The sequence below is a fragment of the Heloderma suspectum genome, chromosome 2 (assembly GCF_057233095.1).
Source record: "Heloderma suspectum isolate Gila_16-S chromosome 2, 16-S_ref, whole genome shotgun sequence".
In the NCBI taxonomy this organism is placed as follows: domain Eukaryota; kingdom Metazoa; phylum Chordata; class Lepidosauria; order Squamata; family Helodermatidae; genus Heloderma; species Heloderma suspectum.
In genome coordinates this window covers 316563457-316579122 of record NC_139459.1, presented here as the reverse complement: position 1 = coordinate 316579122, position 15666 = coordinate 316563457, and the positions used below count along the sequence as shown (strand labels likewise).

Genomic DNA, 15666 nt, shown 5'->3' with positions numbered 1-15666 from the left:
AGCAATGCCTGAAAAGGTCTGTAGAAGTGGCTATATTTAGGAGCTCTTAGAGCAGGAAATGTAACTCCATCACTGTGCCCACTTTTTCTTTCTTCCGGCAAAGCTGAAATTTGACCGAGGGCCCCATTTTTAGGAGTAAAATTACCTTCAGATTTCAGCTCCATATGAAGCTCCAATTCAGAAAGCTCCTGCAGGAAAATCTAAGAGGGTTGCTGCCCTTGCTCAGTTAGACTTTTGGCTTTTTCTCTGTGAACTGCAGCTCTCCATGCTGAATTACAAATTGCTCTTGAATTTCTCCCAATTTTTAAAAAATGGCTCATCAAGCTATGCAGGGAAATGCTGTCCAGAACAGAAAATGGCCCAAAATTTTGCTAGAAACACGGAGCTAGATGTAAGGCTTTCATAACCTGGTTGCAACACTTCAAAACGGATTGTTTGGGTAGCATATTATGTTGGCATATTATTGTTAATATCACATAATGGGTTATTTGAGGGTTTTCTCCCCCTCAAATAACCGCCTGGATTCAGACATGACAAGCCACTCCCAGGTGGGTAATTAAGGAAATGGTACCCGGCATGTGCCACGGATTAAAACAAGCCATGGTGGCTTGTTTGATCATGCAAACTGGGTCAGAGTGGGCCAGTTCACATGATTGCTGCCACCCACCATGGCTTATTTAAGCCATGGTGGGTTGTGGCACGTGACAGCGGCCATTTCGAATATTCAAACTGCAGTGGGCAGGCACCATTGCTTATCGTGTCATGCAAACCTGGTGAGAGTAGCTTATGCGAGGGTTAAACAGCCTATGGGTTATCGAAGGGTTGTTTAACACTTGCATAAACATTCTCTCTGGGTTCACCCACTACAATAAGCCATGGTAACTGCCCGCCATGGCTTGAATATTCAAAAGGGCGGCCAGCATGCACCGCAACCCAGCGTGGCTTAAATAAGCCACAGTAGACTTTGGTGATTATGCAAACCCAGTGTGGTTTGGTATTTAAGCCACCAATTTCTCCTAGTCTACTGTCTAGACAAGGTATTCTTTGTATTTATGAATGTCTACTCCACACCACCTTCTAGAACAACTGGGAAATTTGAAAGTATTTTGCATAGTTCTATGGATCCTGTGGGATTGTGTCTGCTTGAGTTTTGACTCTTTTTTTAATGGAATGGCAGTACTAATACTAGAATTCTATGCGCCTGATTGTCCTACATAGTTGCAATGAAATGGGTAAAAATCTTGATACAGAATTTGGAAGCAGCTTTTGGAAGTGCATGCCATCACCTCTTATGTTCATCCTCAGTATTTCTGTATAAAATGGAAATATATGATTTTTTTAAATGGGCCTTGTGACTGTTAGTATATAGATCTGTAAATTTTACATATGGGGCTTTCTGTGATAGGGTGAAACTTTCCTATAAGCAATGTCAACATGGAGTCTTGCCATTAATTTTTGTGGTTTGGCTATGTGGTTCTAACCTAAGAGGAGACCACTACAGTCAGAGCACTGCTTCATAGCAAATGAACAGGAAAGCCTGGAAAACACTGAGAATGGCAGACTGGGGTGTAAGGAGATTGAGAGAGGAACTTCAAATGCACCACAAAATCAGAAAATAGCTCACAATTCTTTTAAATTAAGAAATTAGCATAATTTGGTAATATGGATTATTTTCATACATTGAAAGCTATGCAACTTATTATCATTATGCTATTACAGTATTAATCATAATACATCCAATGTAAAACTGTTCTTCAATCTATTCTGCCTGTTCTCATAAGAACCTGGTGAAAGATTTTGTATTTTGCAGATGGTAAATTGAGAAACATTGGGTCAAACTAGACATGATGGTAAATTTTCTCCATGTAACATCTCCATGTAACACCCATGTTTTTTCACAATGGGGTGAAAATCACAATGGGGAGGGGTGAATGCTCATAATTATCAGGATCACAGAGGGAAGGGGGTGTTAACTTTTTCCTCCCCTTCTGTGGTCCTGATGAAAATTGCTCCTTTGAAGCTACTATCTGCATTGGTAAGAAAGCCCCAAATGGTGCTGAACACTAGCTGCTATTTGCGTTGTAAAGAAACATGCACTTCAAATGTAAAAATACATTTAAAATCACATCTAATTTGGCCAACAGATTTGCCACATAGTTCAAAGCAGTCACGAGCGCAAGTCGCCTGTAACTCAGCAGTTTGCATTGCATGAGGATTTAGAAACATAAGTCACATGCGCAATTTAGGTTAAGGATGCAAAATGGTAAAAAAGAAAAAAAGAAAAAAAAAGATTTAGGAGCAATCCTATACCTACTTAGCCAGAAATAAGTTTAACTCAATGGGATTTACTTCTGAATAGACATGCATAGGGTTATGCTGTTAGAGACATTGAAGGTTCCATGTTATGCAATATCTATTTTGTGAATTTACATTCTTTAGTCCAATTTACCTATCGTCTCTGCTGCAGACACACAATTTTATCAAATTAACTTAGAGCATAATGCTATCAATTGCGCCCTCACTGCTCGGAAGCCTCCGAGCTCAGAGGATTCTAAGATTCCTGTGCCCTGCTGGGCTGAAGCCAATGGGGTGGGAGGAATGGTAGAAGCAATCTTCACCTTCCCATCCTCCGTCTTTGGCAATTTTTGCTAGATGGTCTTTTCAGCTGGTCTAGCAAGGTCACTTTGGAGAGAGAGGGAAGGAGGCTGGAGGAGGCGCAGGATAAATTATATCCTGGCCCCTCTGGTCTCTCCCCCTCCCTGCCCACCGAAACACTCCCTTTCCTCCTCCTCTGAGGTTGCTTTTCCAATCTCGGAGGGCAGCTGGCACAATTCTTTCCATGCCGGATGTGCGGGGGGGGGGGGAATCAGATCTCTGACTCCCCCTTCCAAGGTTGGTGCGCTGTCTCTAACCTTGGAAAGGTTTTTCTGAGCAACACTAAAGGCGCAGTCCTATTCAGATAGGTGGCCGCCTCCAAACTTGGTGGTGACTGTCTATCCAATGCATGGCAGGAGAAGCATGGCGGGGATTGTTCCCTCAGCGCTTCCCCTGTCCTGCATTTTTGGCTAGATGGCTGATTGCGGCTGTCTAACCGCAGGAGGGCTGAGCAGGTGAGGAGGCTGCTGTACGACACATTGGAAGTGTCATACAGTCATTTCCGCCCTCCCCGCCCCGGAATGCCCCTTTTTGGCCACTCTACACTCCTCTTGTGAGTGCAGAAGTCGGGGCTGTTCCGCACTGCCTCAGAGGCAGAGCGGAAGTCACAGGAGGTCGGTTCTCCGAGGTCGGTTCCTGGAAAACGAGATATCCAATGGCCACTAATCGCTGTCATAGGATTGCTCCCAAAGGGTCCCTGGGACTCTCACCCAGGGACCACAGGATTGCTCTCTTAGGGTACAACCTTATGTATATTTAGACAGAGAAAACTAATGAAGCTGGAGCGTGCTGGGAGTTGTAGGGCTTTTTTTTTTCTGTCTAAGCATGCATAGGATTGCAGTGTTTTTTGTTTGTAGGACACAACAGAGACAGATTTTGGTAAAAGATCCGCAAGGAATTTTGTTTATTTTGGTTTTTTGCATGATCTGGCACTGATGCGACAAGCAGTTGCAACTTCAAGTTTATCCCAAGATTTGCCAGTATTGTCCCAGTTTAAAGCATTTCCTGATTTTTCCCCCATGTGTAAAGTAATACTTCATTAAAGAGCTACAATCCTACCTATAATTAATTTGGAATGGCAATGTCTCCTTCCCTAGACTTCGGTCTACCCCTCCTTCAACCCTTATTGATAAGCTGGTTTACTACATCAAGGACGGGGTTTGTCTGTTTTTAGTCTGGGAGCATTAAAACAACAACAACAACAGCCTATCGCAGTAAGAAGCGACACCACCCAGTTTAGAATTCAAGCATTTCAGTCTAGTTCATTCGGCACATCCCATAATCTAGTTCAGTCTCGTTCATTCTGCATTACCTCTCTCTCACACACCCCAAGATAACAAACGTAGAGCGCCTCAGCCTTTTATAACACACACACGCACCTTTCTGTCAGCCCTCAAGTCATGGATTTTAACTTCAGAAAGCCAATATCCTACACAGGGCTGGCCCTACCATGAGGCAGAGCGAAGCAGGCGCCTCAGGCGCCAGGTGCTGGGAGGCAGCGCCGCGTCACGGGAGGAAAGACCCGCCTGCTGCCACGCAGCCGGCCATGCGCTTCCCAAGCCAGCCTGCTGCCGCGAGGTGCACGGGGGACGCTGAAGGAAGGCTCAACCGCCAGCCCGGTGCGGCAGAAGGTCTTGGGCCTCCCCGGGCCCGGAGCTGGACACGGGCTCTTCTCCCATGACCGAGACGCGCGCTACAGGCGCCCTGGTCCTGCTGGGGCGATTCACTTCCCCTAAGCCACGCAGGTGATCCCGGCAAGCTCTTTGCCAAGCAGCCCCACAGAATGAGGCGCCGCCGCCTTCGACCGAGCTGAACGCAGATTCGGGGACGTCGCTGGGGCGAGTAACAATATCTAGCGCGCGTGTCGGGAGGGGCGAGGGGAAGCCCGACCCGGGTCAACCTTCCGACGGCGCCAGAGAAGCCCACCAGGGCGGCTCCGCCTCGAAGCGCCGCCCCTCAGCACGGCGAGACGAGGAACGTGTGGGCGGAACTCCGCCGCCGCCGCCTCTGCCGCGCCCACCCGCACAGGCCGCCTCCGGGGCGGGGCGGGGCGGGGCGGGACTTCCGGCCTTGCTTCCTCTTCCTCCTCCTCGCCCGTCGCGCTGCTCCGAGCTGCCTGTGGCGACGGGAGGCGCCGGCCGGCCGACAGAACCAGCAGCGAGTGCCTGGGCGAGGGGGGCGGCGGCCCCGCTTTTGCAGGCGCCGCGCGCGCGCCCTCGTCTCGCCGGGCTTGTGGGGGAAATGGCACCGGCCGAGCCCGCGCCCGCCTAGGTCGGCGCTGCATTCCCGCCCCGGTCCTCGTGCCCCAGCCCTGCCCAACCTTTGCGGCTGCGGAGCTGCCTGAACCGTGCCTGAGCCGGGTCAGTAGATCGGATAGGCAAGCTGGTGCCCTCCAGATGGTTTGGACTGTTGTTCAGTCGTGTCCGACTCTTCGTGACCCCGTGGACCACAGCACGCCGGGCCTTCCTCTCCTCCGCTCTCTCCCGGAGAGAGAGAGTCCATATTCATTGCGTCGGTGATGCTATCTAGCCATCTCATCCTCTGCCGTCCCTTCTCCTTTTGCCTTCAGTCTTTCCCAGCATCAGGGTCCTTTCCAGGGAGTTTTCTCTTCGCATTAGGTGGCCAAAATATTGGAGCTTCAGCTTCAGTATCTGTCCTTCCAATGAGCACTCAGGGTTGGTTTCCTTTAGGATTGACTGATTTGACCTTGCAGTCCAGGGGACTACAGCTCCCATAATTCCTGGGCGTTCGCCATGCTGCCTGGGGCCTATAGAAGTTGTAGTCGAAAGCATCTGGAGGGCACCAGCTTGACTAACCTGGGGTCGAGCACGGTTCCCCGGCACAGTCCTGGTCTCTGGCAACGCTGTTTCCCAGCTGTGCTATCTGGAATCTCTTTAGGGGGCAATCCTATGAATGTTTAGAAAGAAAAAAGCCCCCAGCATTCCTCAGCCAGCCATGACTGGGCATGCTGGGAGTTGTAGGATTGTTTTCTGCCTCACCATGGATAGCGTTGTGCCCTTAATTTGGGATTTGGGGAAAGCCAGTGTGGTGTAGTGATTTGAGTGTTGGACTGGAACTCCGGAGACCTGGGTTCTAGTCCCCACTTAGCTGTGAACCTCCCTGGGATAACTTTGAACTAGTCACCAACTCTCAGCGTAACCTAACTCAGAGGGTTGTTGTGAGGATAAAACGGAAAGGAGGAGGCCTTGTAAGCTGCCTTGGGTTCCTTGCAAGAGGAAAAAAGGTGGGAAAGGTGGAATCTAAGTGCAAAGCACATGCATGCTCTTACATCAGTCTATAGCACCTCCCACCCTGGTTACAGTGTGCCTTCTTTGTAGCTGGTTGAAGGCTATATCTTATTTTAACAGTAGGATTGATTTGCAGATAGTTGACTAGAATGTTTTCATGCAAATCTTGGTTTGAATATTAAATAAATATTTCTCTTGGGCTTACAAATGCTCAAAGTGATTCACATGCATTATCTAGTTGTAAGGTCAGTATTTTGATGGAGCTGGAGGTGGTGACGGCCGGCAGGAAGCTCTGGCGTGGGCTGGTCCATGAAGTCACGAAGAGTTGGAAGCGACCGACCGAATAAACAACAAAATATTGCAGATGGCAGCGGGGGGATTGAGACTGAGAGGGAGCGGCTTACCGATGGTCACTGTGATTGAAGCATGATTTGAACCAGGGACTTCCTGATCTTTCCCCCTATGCTACACCAGATTTGTATTGTATCTGTGTGTAACGTCTAGACTAGCATAATAGTTCTTCCTATATTTTGTTTATCTTTAGTGATCACCTTGTTAACTTAATGTATCATATAGTGATCTTCAACTTGTGTGTGTGTGTGTGTGTGTGTGTGTATTGTCTACCAATGATATATTTCTCAGCCTCCTAGCGGTGGTGGGAGTAGTCCAACACATCTAGAGGGTTACAGGTTAGAGAATGCTGTGGACTAGAGAGATGAGGGTTTCAGTAATTTGTCTCATTCAAGACTAGAGAAATCATTGGCCACTTATTCACTTCTATCCTTTTCTTTAGATGTGGAGTCAACTGTTCTTTCTGAGCTGTAAGGCAGGTCTTCCTCTCTTCCCCTGCAGCAGAGCAGGATTTAAAATCCTGTGGCGACATTTAGGTATGATGAAGCTAGAGTCTTCCGAATTCCAGTCTCTCTTCACACCAGGACTGAAGAGCGTTGCAGGTGCGGGTGCTTCATTTTCTGAGATGGTTTAGGACTGAACTGGCAGCAGAGTGCAGAAAACGCCCAATAAGAGTGGCAGTGAACGTTAACAAGAACTTGAAAGTACTTGTATTCTTGCTGAGATGGGTTTTGGAGGTCAGAGGGTGTGTTTGCACTCACCGTCATCTCACAACAGCAGTACTTTACTCCAGTAGTGACTTCAGCAGTAAAATACTTCATCTTGGTTAATGGAGGATGCATCAAAGTAAACTGGAGTAGTTTACTCCCCACTGCATTGGCAGCGTGGTCAATACAAACAAAAGGCCTTTACTGCTGAAGTAAACTATTCCTGTTTGAGAGAGGAGGTGCAAACACATCCAGGTTATCTGACTTTATTTAGGCCTTTGAAGCAACTTCCTGTGTGATGCACCTTCTCCAATGTAACTTTTTCCAGCTGAGTGCAAAGAAACATACATTTCCCCCAGAATCATCTGTGAAAGTAGAATTGAGACTTCAAGGATTTTGATTATTTTATATCTGTTTCAATTGTTGTTCAGGAAGGCCAGTTTTACTGACTTCATCAAATTACTGAATAGCTTTTCACTTGGAAAGTCAGATTTGATTCTGTTAGTCTCACCTGAAAGATAATTGCTTTATATACTAATAGTATTTTGTTAGCTTGGAAGGAATATACATGTATGTTTCCAAAAGAAACATCAGTGTGCTAAGTCTGAAGGATGACATATGTGCTGCTGTAAAATCCCAAGCCTAAATGCATTTCATGAAGGCAAGGCTCATTCGATCTCAGTGGAACTCAAGGTTTCATGGCCTTCGCTCCGGTAGATAAACCAGGAAAGATGTTTAGAAGTATGTGAGCTTTTGTCCACTCAGACATGCAATTGCATGAAATGCTTTATTTTAAAATTTGGTTGTCTCTGGTAAATTAGGCATTTAGCTGCCTTAATAATGCCAAAACTTACCAAGCAATAAGCAGTCTTGGGATCCGTGCATGTTTAATTTTAAACTCCCATCCTATGAGATTTACTTTGAAGTAAGCACCATCAAAAGAAGTGGGACATTTATCTCTATCTAAAGTTATTCATAGGCCACCTTAAAAGGATGGAACCTTCTCAAGGTGGCATATGAGAAAAAAAACAAACAAACTGGATACAATTTTTTTAAACATCCATAAAAACCAAGATTGCCAATTAAAATAAAACAAGCTTACAGTAAAAACTTTAGTGGGACTGAACAAGTGCAAAAGGAGAGACAGTTATTACTCACAAGAATTTTACATTTTTCCTATGATCACTTATTCTCCCCTCTGCCCCCACTCCCAGAATTATTTGACAAAGCCAATTATGAACTAAGAATAGCAGGAGGTGCTGTAAGGGACTTGATCAATGGAATGAAACCTCAAGATGTCGACTTTGCCACCACTGCGACCCCTACTCAGATGAAGGAAATGTTCCAGGCTGCAGGCATCCGTATGATCAACAACAGAGGAGAAAAACATGGAACCATCACTGCCAGGGTAACTTTTAAACTCCAAGTACCTGGAAAAAATATGCTGGGAAGCAGCCTTTCCTCTATATGCACCCCTTTTACCAAAATATATACATACGTATTTACTTTTTAATTCTCTCCATAACTATAAGAAGCTGAACATTGCCTCTTGCCTGTGAGCCCCCTTCCCCGTTTTCTCCTGCCACTAGCTGATGCACTGTAATGTCACAAAATTATCATGAATATTCTAATAGGAAAGAGAAGGACTGAGGATCAGCATATAGAATCTTAATAGTGCAGACTCTGTGAAGGTGCCCCCTTGTAATGAAAAGCTAGTTTGACTGGGGAGAGAATCTTGGAAAAGCCTTAGGTGCCCGCCAGATGTTTTGGACTACAAATCCATAAGCCTCAGCCAGCATGGCCAATGGTCAGGGTTTCTGGGGGTTGTATCCCCAAACACCTGAAGGACACCAGGTTGCCTAGCCCTGGCCTATAGCAGGGTAGTCAAGCTGCAGTGCACGTACCGTAAACATTGTGCAGCAGTAATTTGTGGCAGACAGGACAAAAGCGAGGCTAGACCTGTGGGCCTGGCTGCGCACTCGAGTTGGCTATACATTCCTGCTTGCATCTCCAGTGCCATGCTGCCTGCTGCTTGCCACAAAGGCCTAGGGTCTTTTGCAGCAAGCACAGGGTGACTGCATTTATACCATGGCACACATCGCAGTATATAGTTTTGACATGACTGTGTGCAGCTGCCGAAAAGGTTGGCCACCTGTCACCTAGAGACAGGACGTAATGTTGGTTGAAAATAACATAGGTGTAGGAATACTGAGCGCTGGAGTGGTGAGTGGGAAGGGAGCCCCACTCACCCAGGAGGCAGGGAAGCTAAAGGGAGGGGGGGAGGCAGAGAAGAATGGAAAATGGGTTACAAAATGGGGACCAACAAAATGAATGGATGGAGGAGGCAAAGGTTTATGAAAAATGGTCATTGAGAAAGCAAGGGTTTAAATGGAGACCAGGAATAATATCAGTGTGGGGAAGTCTTCATGTGGGCTCTGTATATAGGGTGGTTCCCCCTTGTTAAAGGAAGAAACAGGCCAGAGAGTGCCTCCCTGAAGAAAATGGCTTTTATATATGATATTCATGTATTTTTTATTTATTCCCCCCCCCCCTTGCAGTTGAACGTGGCTTACAAATAATTTAGTTTCTCCCCATATGGGAAGGGATGCTATTATCCAAAAGGTAAATTAAGACTTTTAAAAAATCTGTTACAGCTCCATGAACAGAACTTTGAAATTACCACGCTTAGAATTGATCTGGTTACCGATGGGAGACATGCAGAAGTGGAATTCACAACTGACTGGGAAAAAGATGCTGAGAGGAGGGATCTCACAATCAATTCTATGTTCTTAGGTAACATTCCCCCCTCCCTCGCCCCAAAACAGTACAGTAGTTCTGGTTTGAATTCTGCCTGTCCAAATCACTGCTTCCCCTGGGCGTTCCTCCATGCTCATCTTCAACACTAGTTCCTGGAGGTGGTGTCTGGTTAGTGCATGGATAGGAGACCTCCTGGGACCCACATATATGCAGCAGCTTTGGGTTCCCTGGAGGAAAAGTGGAATAAAAATATTCCCACATATTGTTTGTGTGTGTGGGGAGGGGTTCTGATGGGTTTTTTTTAGAAAACCTTTGCTGTGAGTCTGAGAGTTCCCCAAGCCTGCTGATACTTCCTCTTGTGTGTGGAGGGTGCCATTTTGTCTCCATAAGAATCAGCACTTGGAGAGTGAGTTCACTATTCGTATATGGGATTGTTTTTATGTTTGGGTAGGTTATTTGGTTTTTATGTGACCATGATAGTTCATTCTGGCGTCCTATCCAGTATCAAAATATTGAATAAAAGCAAAGCTAAAGACTCTAGCTGTTCCTTTAGGAAGCTGTGGGCAGTTGCTAGAACACTCACAAAATTCAATGTGACCCCCTCCTATTATGGCTGTTCACTGTCTTCAGCCCTTACCAACTGATACAATACAAGAGACTACAACCAACTTTTGCATTGTGCAAGATCCTCTTGACTGACCTTGTTCATGTCCTTTTCCTCTGGTTTTCTTGTGCTCAGGAAAAGTCTCGCCACTTGAAATAATTACATTTGGGGAAGGTGGGAATATGTTTTCCTGCCTAATGAAAATTCATGGAAACACAAATTTGGTTGCTACAGACAATGTTTACTTTGACAGTACCAGATGTGAGAAGTGTAGGAAAATTCGTGTGTTTAGAAATGTTCTTGCCATCAATAGTTACCATGTAGAAAGTAGAATGAAGATCTGCTTATAACTTACAAAGTGCATGCTACCAGAAGAGCAATTAGCAGAATGGATATTGGATTTACACTTGCCTTGTTCAAATGCTAAAGATAAATGTGGCATTAGAAAGGACCCTTTTTAATGAAGTTCTAGGTGATTTGTTGAAGTGTCTTTATTTGCTTTATAGGCTTGGATGGCACACTTTATGATTATTTCAATGGCTATGCCGATTTAAAAAACAACAAAATCAGATTTGTAGGACATGCAAACCAGAGAATACAAGAGGATTACTTACGAATTCTACGATACTTCAGGTAGTAGTCTTGTATTTCTAAATGATAAGGGCAAGATCTGACACCACATGGACAGATTGCCATATAGTTCAGTATAGCTATTCACTCCCCCCCAGTGATGTGCAGACATGGATGCAGTGCACCAGGACATAACCCACAGAGCTCTCTTCCTGTGTTGTTCAGGTTACCATTTGTGGCACTTGCATATCAAGATCTGTGCTTTCAAAATGAAGGCAGTCCGTATTACACAGTACAGTTGCAACTCGACATTTACAAAGAGAGCAGATTTGATCTAGGTACTAATGGAGTATTTTCCCCTCCTAGATTTTATGGGAAGATAGCAGAAAAGCCTGGTGACCATGAATCCAAAACTCTTAAAGCCATCAAAGAAAATGCCAAAGGTTTGGCTGGCATATCAGGCGAAAGGATTTGGCTGGAGTTGAAGAAAATTCTCATTGGGCAGCATGTTAATCATCTCATTCGCCTAATGTATGAACTTGAGGTGGCTGGTTATATAGGTAAAGTGCAATGACTTTACATAGCCTTAATTCTTCTGCCAACCATAACATTAGTTATAAAGAACAGTGTTATTCTAGTGGCACATTTTACAGTGAATATCTGCATCCTTTGGGAAATGGTTGTATACCATTAACTATTCTGAAAGAGGTTTTGCTGCTCTAAGATAATAATAGAATCATAGAATTGGAAGGGATCTTGAAGATCATCTAGTCCAACCCCTTTGCACTGCAGGCTCTGTGATGCACTGAGAGCGTCTACATACAGCACCGCTGGATGTGGTGTATGTAGTGTCTACATACAGCACATCCAGCCTTGTTCCACTGCTGAACAGGTCTCACAATTTCTCCTAATGTTTTGCTGAAATCTGTTTCCCAGTTATTTCCACCCATTGGTTCTAGCCTTGCCCGCTGGCGTAGAGGGGTAGCCTTCCTGCTAGAAGTAAGCCAACCCCCTTGCGTGGATAGCTCTGCTCCATATTGGTTGCAGGACAGCACTGGTGGGATAGTACCAGCAGGAGCTCTGATTCCAGCACTGGTGCGAGATGACCACTTGTGGTTTTGCCCTCATGTTCCACTCCTACTGTGGCCCATTTAGGTGTGTTGCTTGCTCAGCAGCTCACAGTAAATGCAACATTGTAAGTAAGTTTAGTTTGTTCAGCCTTCCTCAGCTTGGTGCCCTCCAGATATTTTGGACTACAACTCCCAGAACTCCTGACCACTGGGCATGCTGACTGGGGCTCATGGAAGTTGAAGTCCAAAACATCTGGAGAGCACCTGGCTGAGGAAGGTCGAATTACTCAATAGAGTATGTTTTCCGATAGCTTTTTGTTTTCTTGGTTACACTGTTCTCATGTTCTTTTTTTTTGTGTGTGTCCCTCAGGATTGCCTATTAATGGGAGCTTACAGGAATTTGACACAGTCTGTAAAAATGTTCAGAATCTCTTTCCAAAACCAATGACCGTTCTAACATCACTGTTAAAGGTTCCAGATGACATCACGAAACTGGATTTAAGGCTGAAAATTTCAAAAGATGAGAAAAACCTTGGGCTCTTTCTACTGAAACATAGGAGAGACTTGGTCAAAGCAACCGATACTGCAGAACCACTTAAACCGTATCAAGACTTCATTATAGATGTAAGTGCTGTTTTGCATCACTATTTCATACTAAATCTTTTACATGATTATTCCATCAGAGGCTTTTCTTGATTATTCTAGAGATGTGAAGGCCTGGAAAAAACCCAAAAGAAATGGGGGGAAACCCAGAAAAATGTGAATGCGCTTCTCTGTCATTTTTTCTAGGGCTTTTTGGAAAATGTGGATGAAACAGGTTTTCCCCCTAAATGTTCCTTTTTTCCCCCCAGTTTTTTCCCAAGCCTTCACACCTCTAGATAATTCCCAACTCTTGTTCAGCTTGTTATTACACCTGCTCCTAGCTGTCTGTCCCATCATTCTCTCTCCAGAATGATAAGCTTACAGCAGGGGTTGGCAGCATATGGCCACAAGTTGCCCAGCCCTGGTCTAGAGGTTTGGAAGAAGTGGGTGAGGAAATGGGAACCTCCTTCTCAAATGACAGAGTGGATTCTAGTTCATCCACCTCTTGTTACCCATTCAGGCTTTACTACCATCTGAATTGTGGTACTGAAGGTGCCCATATTTTTCACCCATATTGAAACATCACTGACTAAGAAAGAAGAGTGGCAGTTCTATATTCCTTCTCTGTGTCTTCCCATATGACCATGCACCAAGAAGAGCTATTTGTTCACTTCACTTGTCCTGAAGAGTGGGTCTTACTTGCAGCTTGAAAAGTCATATATAGATCAGGGCTGCCATAACTCAGTGACTGCTGGGGAAAGGGGGAATAGCCCAAAATTGGGCTTGGAGCCTAAGATAATTTAACTTACAGTGCAATCCTACACATGTCTATTCAGAAGTCAGCCTCATTCAGTTTAGTGGCACTTACTCCCAGGTAAGTGGGTACAGGATTACAGCCTTAAGGAAGTTCACGGAAGGACAGTTTTCCTGTCCCCTCTTTTGTTGTTCAGGAGAACTCCCTGACGCCTTTTTTGGCCATGGGTGCGAGGAGTGCATTGGGAACATTTCCTTCCATGAACTTTCCATGATGTAATTTTACAAAGCACAGTGTTATACATTGAGTAAATATTGTGGAGAGTTAGAAATTCAGCAGTCTAAAAATGTTTTCATAGTAGCCTTGTTGTGCCTAAAGTAGCTGCTCCAAAAAATAAATCAAGGTCACAATCCTCTGCATGTTTAGACAGAAAAAACTCCTACAATTCCCAGCATTCCCCAGCCAGCATGGGAGTTGTAGGACTTTTTTCTGTCTAAAGATGCATAGGATTGTGCCCTAAAGCTGTAATCCTAAACATTCTTAGTAGGAAACAAATCCCATCAAATGCATTGGGACTGAACCAGTAAGTCAACATATTTAGGAATAGGCTTTTAGTACCTCACAAGTGACAATTACTCAGTGCCTAAGCCATGCAGTTATGGCCCCAAGCTTTATTGCAAGTTGTTGGAAGCAAGAATACCCTTCTGAAATACGCTTTTAATGACTTCAAACTACTTTAGCCATGTTTAACTTGCTCTTTCCCTTTTTGACCTTTGGTCGAAAACATTGAAACTGAAACACTGGGGGAAAAAAACATTGGCTTGTCTACCATACTAAGGAAGTGGAGCCAATCATGCATGCACTTTCAGGAAGGCTTTTGATTCATGTGGTTTATGAAGTTGTGTGTTTGCAGTTGGTGGCTGTTAAGTAAGCATTACTGTGGATGTCTCAGGTTCAGGTCTCATGTTTTTATGTGCTTTTGTAAAGTCAAGGGAGGCCGATGCAACATCCAGAATCCGTGAGCTTCTGAAGTACCAAGGGGAGGAACATCTTCTGAAAGAAATGCAACAGTGGTCTGTCCCTACTTTTCCTATAAGTGGCCATGACATCAGGAAAATGGGAATTTCATCTGGGAAAGAAATTGGGATAATCTTACAGCAGTTGCGGGACCAGTGGAAAAAGAGTGGCTACCGAATGGATAAGGAAGAACTCCTAAGCTATGTGAAGGTATAAAAGAAATGTAACAAAATTGTATCAAACGACATGTGTAAATATTTTACTGTTCCTCTTACTCAAGATGGCATTTTGGTTTCAAGGATTGTCAGAACCATCTGAATATTTTGTTTGGTGTTTTTTTTATTTTACAATTAAAACTTAAAATGTTTTGCAAGCGACTTTGTGCCTTTGTAATTATGTATGATTATATTTCTATATTTTTACTGAACTATTAAGGAGATGTTATTTGTCATGGGTTGTGAGTGGAAGTGAAAACAGGCAAAATAGTGTTTTTGCCCTGCCCTCCCTTGGCCACACTCCTTTTTGCCCTGCCCTCCCTTTGGCTTATTCTGCTGCCGCCAGAGAGAAAACTTTACTTCTCTGGCTGCCTCCACCAAACCAGCCTCAAAACTCTCTAGGTCTTGGGTATCTACTTTAGGTAGTGCAGAGGTTAGTTGGGTAAAACCTCTCCCCACAAAAAAGAGACCACAGAGTTTCAAACAACAAGAGTTTAGATTTTAATGAAAAAAATAAAAAGTTTTAAAATCTGGACACACACGTACGTATTGGCAACAGGGTCATAAAATAACCAGAGATAACTGCATCCAGCTAATTTACCAGGCTGCTCCTGTTTTATCTTCGTCCTCTTAGCTAGGAAATACTTTACTGTCATTGGTCCAACTCTCTCAACCAGTTCTCCAGTTCCAGCAGATCTGACTCTTTCCTCTAGGACTCTGGCCTTCTTTCCTTCCTTGTTTTCTCTCTTGCTTCTCTCTTCTCTTTGCCTACCTGCCTTTTGCTTTTATCTTCTGAAATTAATTTTTTCTCTCTTCCTAACTCCAGCCAGTCAGGATAGTTGTCTTATTCATTTCTTCAAGCTGCATTTGTTTCTTGTGTAAAAACTTGTTTTCCTCTGTACTTTTGTTGAGCTTCATACTTCCCTGGTTATTGAGCAAAACTTCCTGACCAATATATTTTAATTAAGTTTTTGACCTCTGAACTATTTTAAACCTTTTGGCGGAAACTAATTATTCTAAACTTTTTGGCTGAAATTACCTCACACATACATGGCACGCACCTACCTGTATTCCAAAAAAAAAGGGGGAGAGTTCAGTCCCTTCACAGTGTTACATTCAAGACATGGAATTACTCA

General features: G+C 44.4%; 1 protein-coding gene across 7 annotated transcripts; it reads left to right on the top strand.

The window, feature by feature from the left end:
• The first annotated feature begins 4163 nt into the window (after positions 1-4163).
• Positions 4164-14691, top strand: TRNT1 (tRNA nucleotidyl transferase 1). 7 transcript variants are annotated; one of them, XM_084840342.1, is made up of 8 exons: positions 4164-4493; positions 6697-6856; positions 8176-8369; positions 9616-9754; positions 10829-10955; positions 11259-11452; positions 12333-12586; positions 14286-14691. In XM_084840342.1, exons 2-8 carry the CDS (start codon positions 6697-6699, stop codon positions 14529-14531), a joined length of 1314 nt encoding a protein of 437 aa, XP_084696468.1. In that variant the 5' UTR covers positions 4164-4493; the 3' UTR covers positions 14532-14691. The 7 variants fall into 7 exon arrangements, with proteins under 7 accessions (XP_084696468.1, XP_084696467.1, XP_084696465.1 ...); XM_084840341.1 differs by lacking the exon at positions 4164-4493 and adding an exon at positions 4745-4926 and having other exon boundaries at positions 6756-6856; XM_084840339.1 differs by lacking the exon at positions 4164-4493 and adding an exon at positions 4745-4926 and having other exon boundaries at positions 6697-6790.
• The last annotated feature ends 975 nt before the right edge of the window (positions 14692-15666 follow it).

Coding starts and splice junctions, on each gene's coding strand:
- TRNT1 (XM_084840342.1), top strand. CDS start 6,697: ATGTGGAGTCAACTGTTCTTTCTGAGCTGTAAGGCAGGTCTTCCTCTC. Junction 10,956..11,258: donor CGAATTCTACGATACTTCAG/GTAGTAGTCTTG, acceptor TTCCCCTCCTAG/ATTTTATGGGAAGATAGCAG. Junction 12,587..14,285: donor ATCAAGACTTCATTATAGAT/GTAAGTGCTGTT, acceptor GCTTTTGTAAAG/TCAAGGGAGGCCGATGCAAC.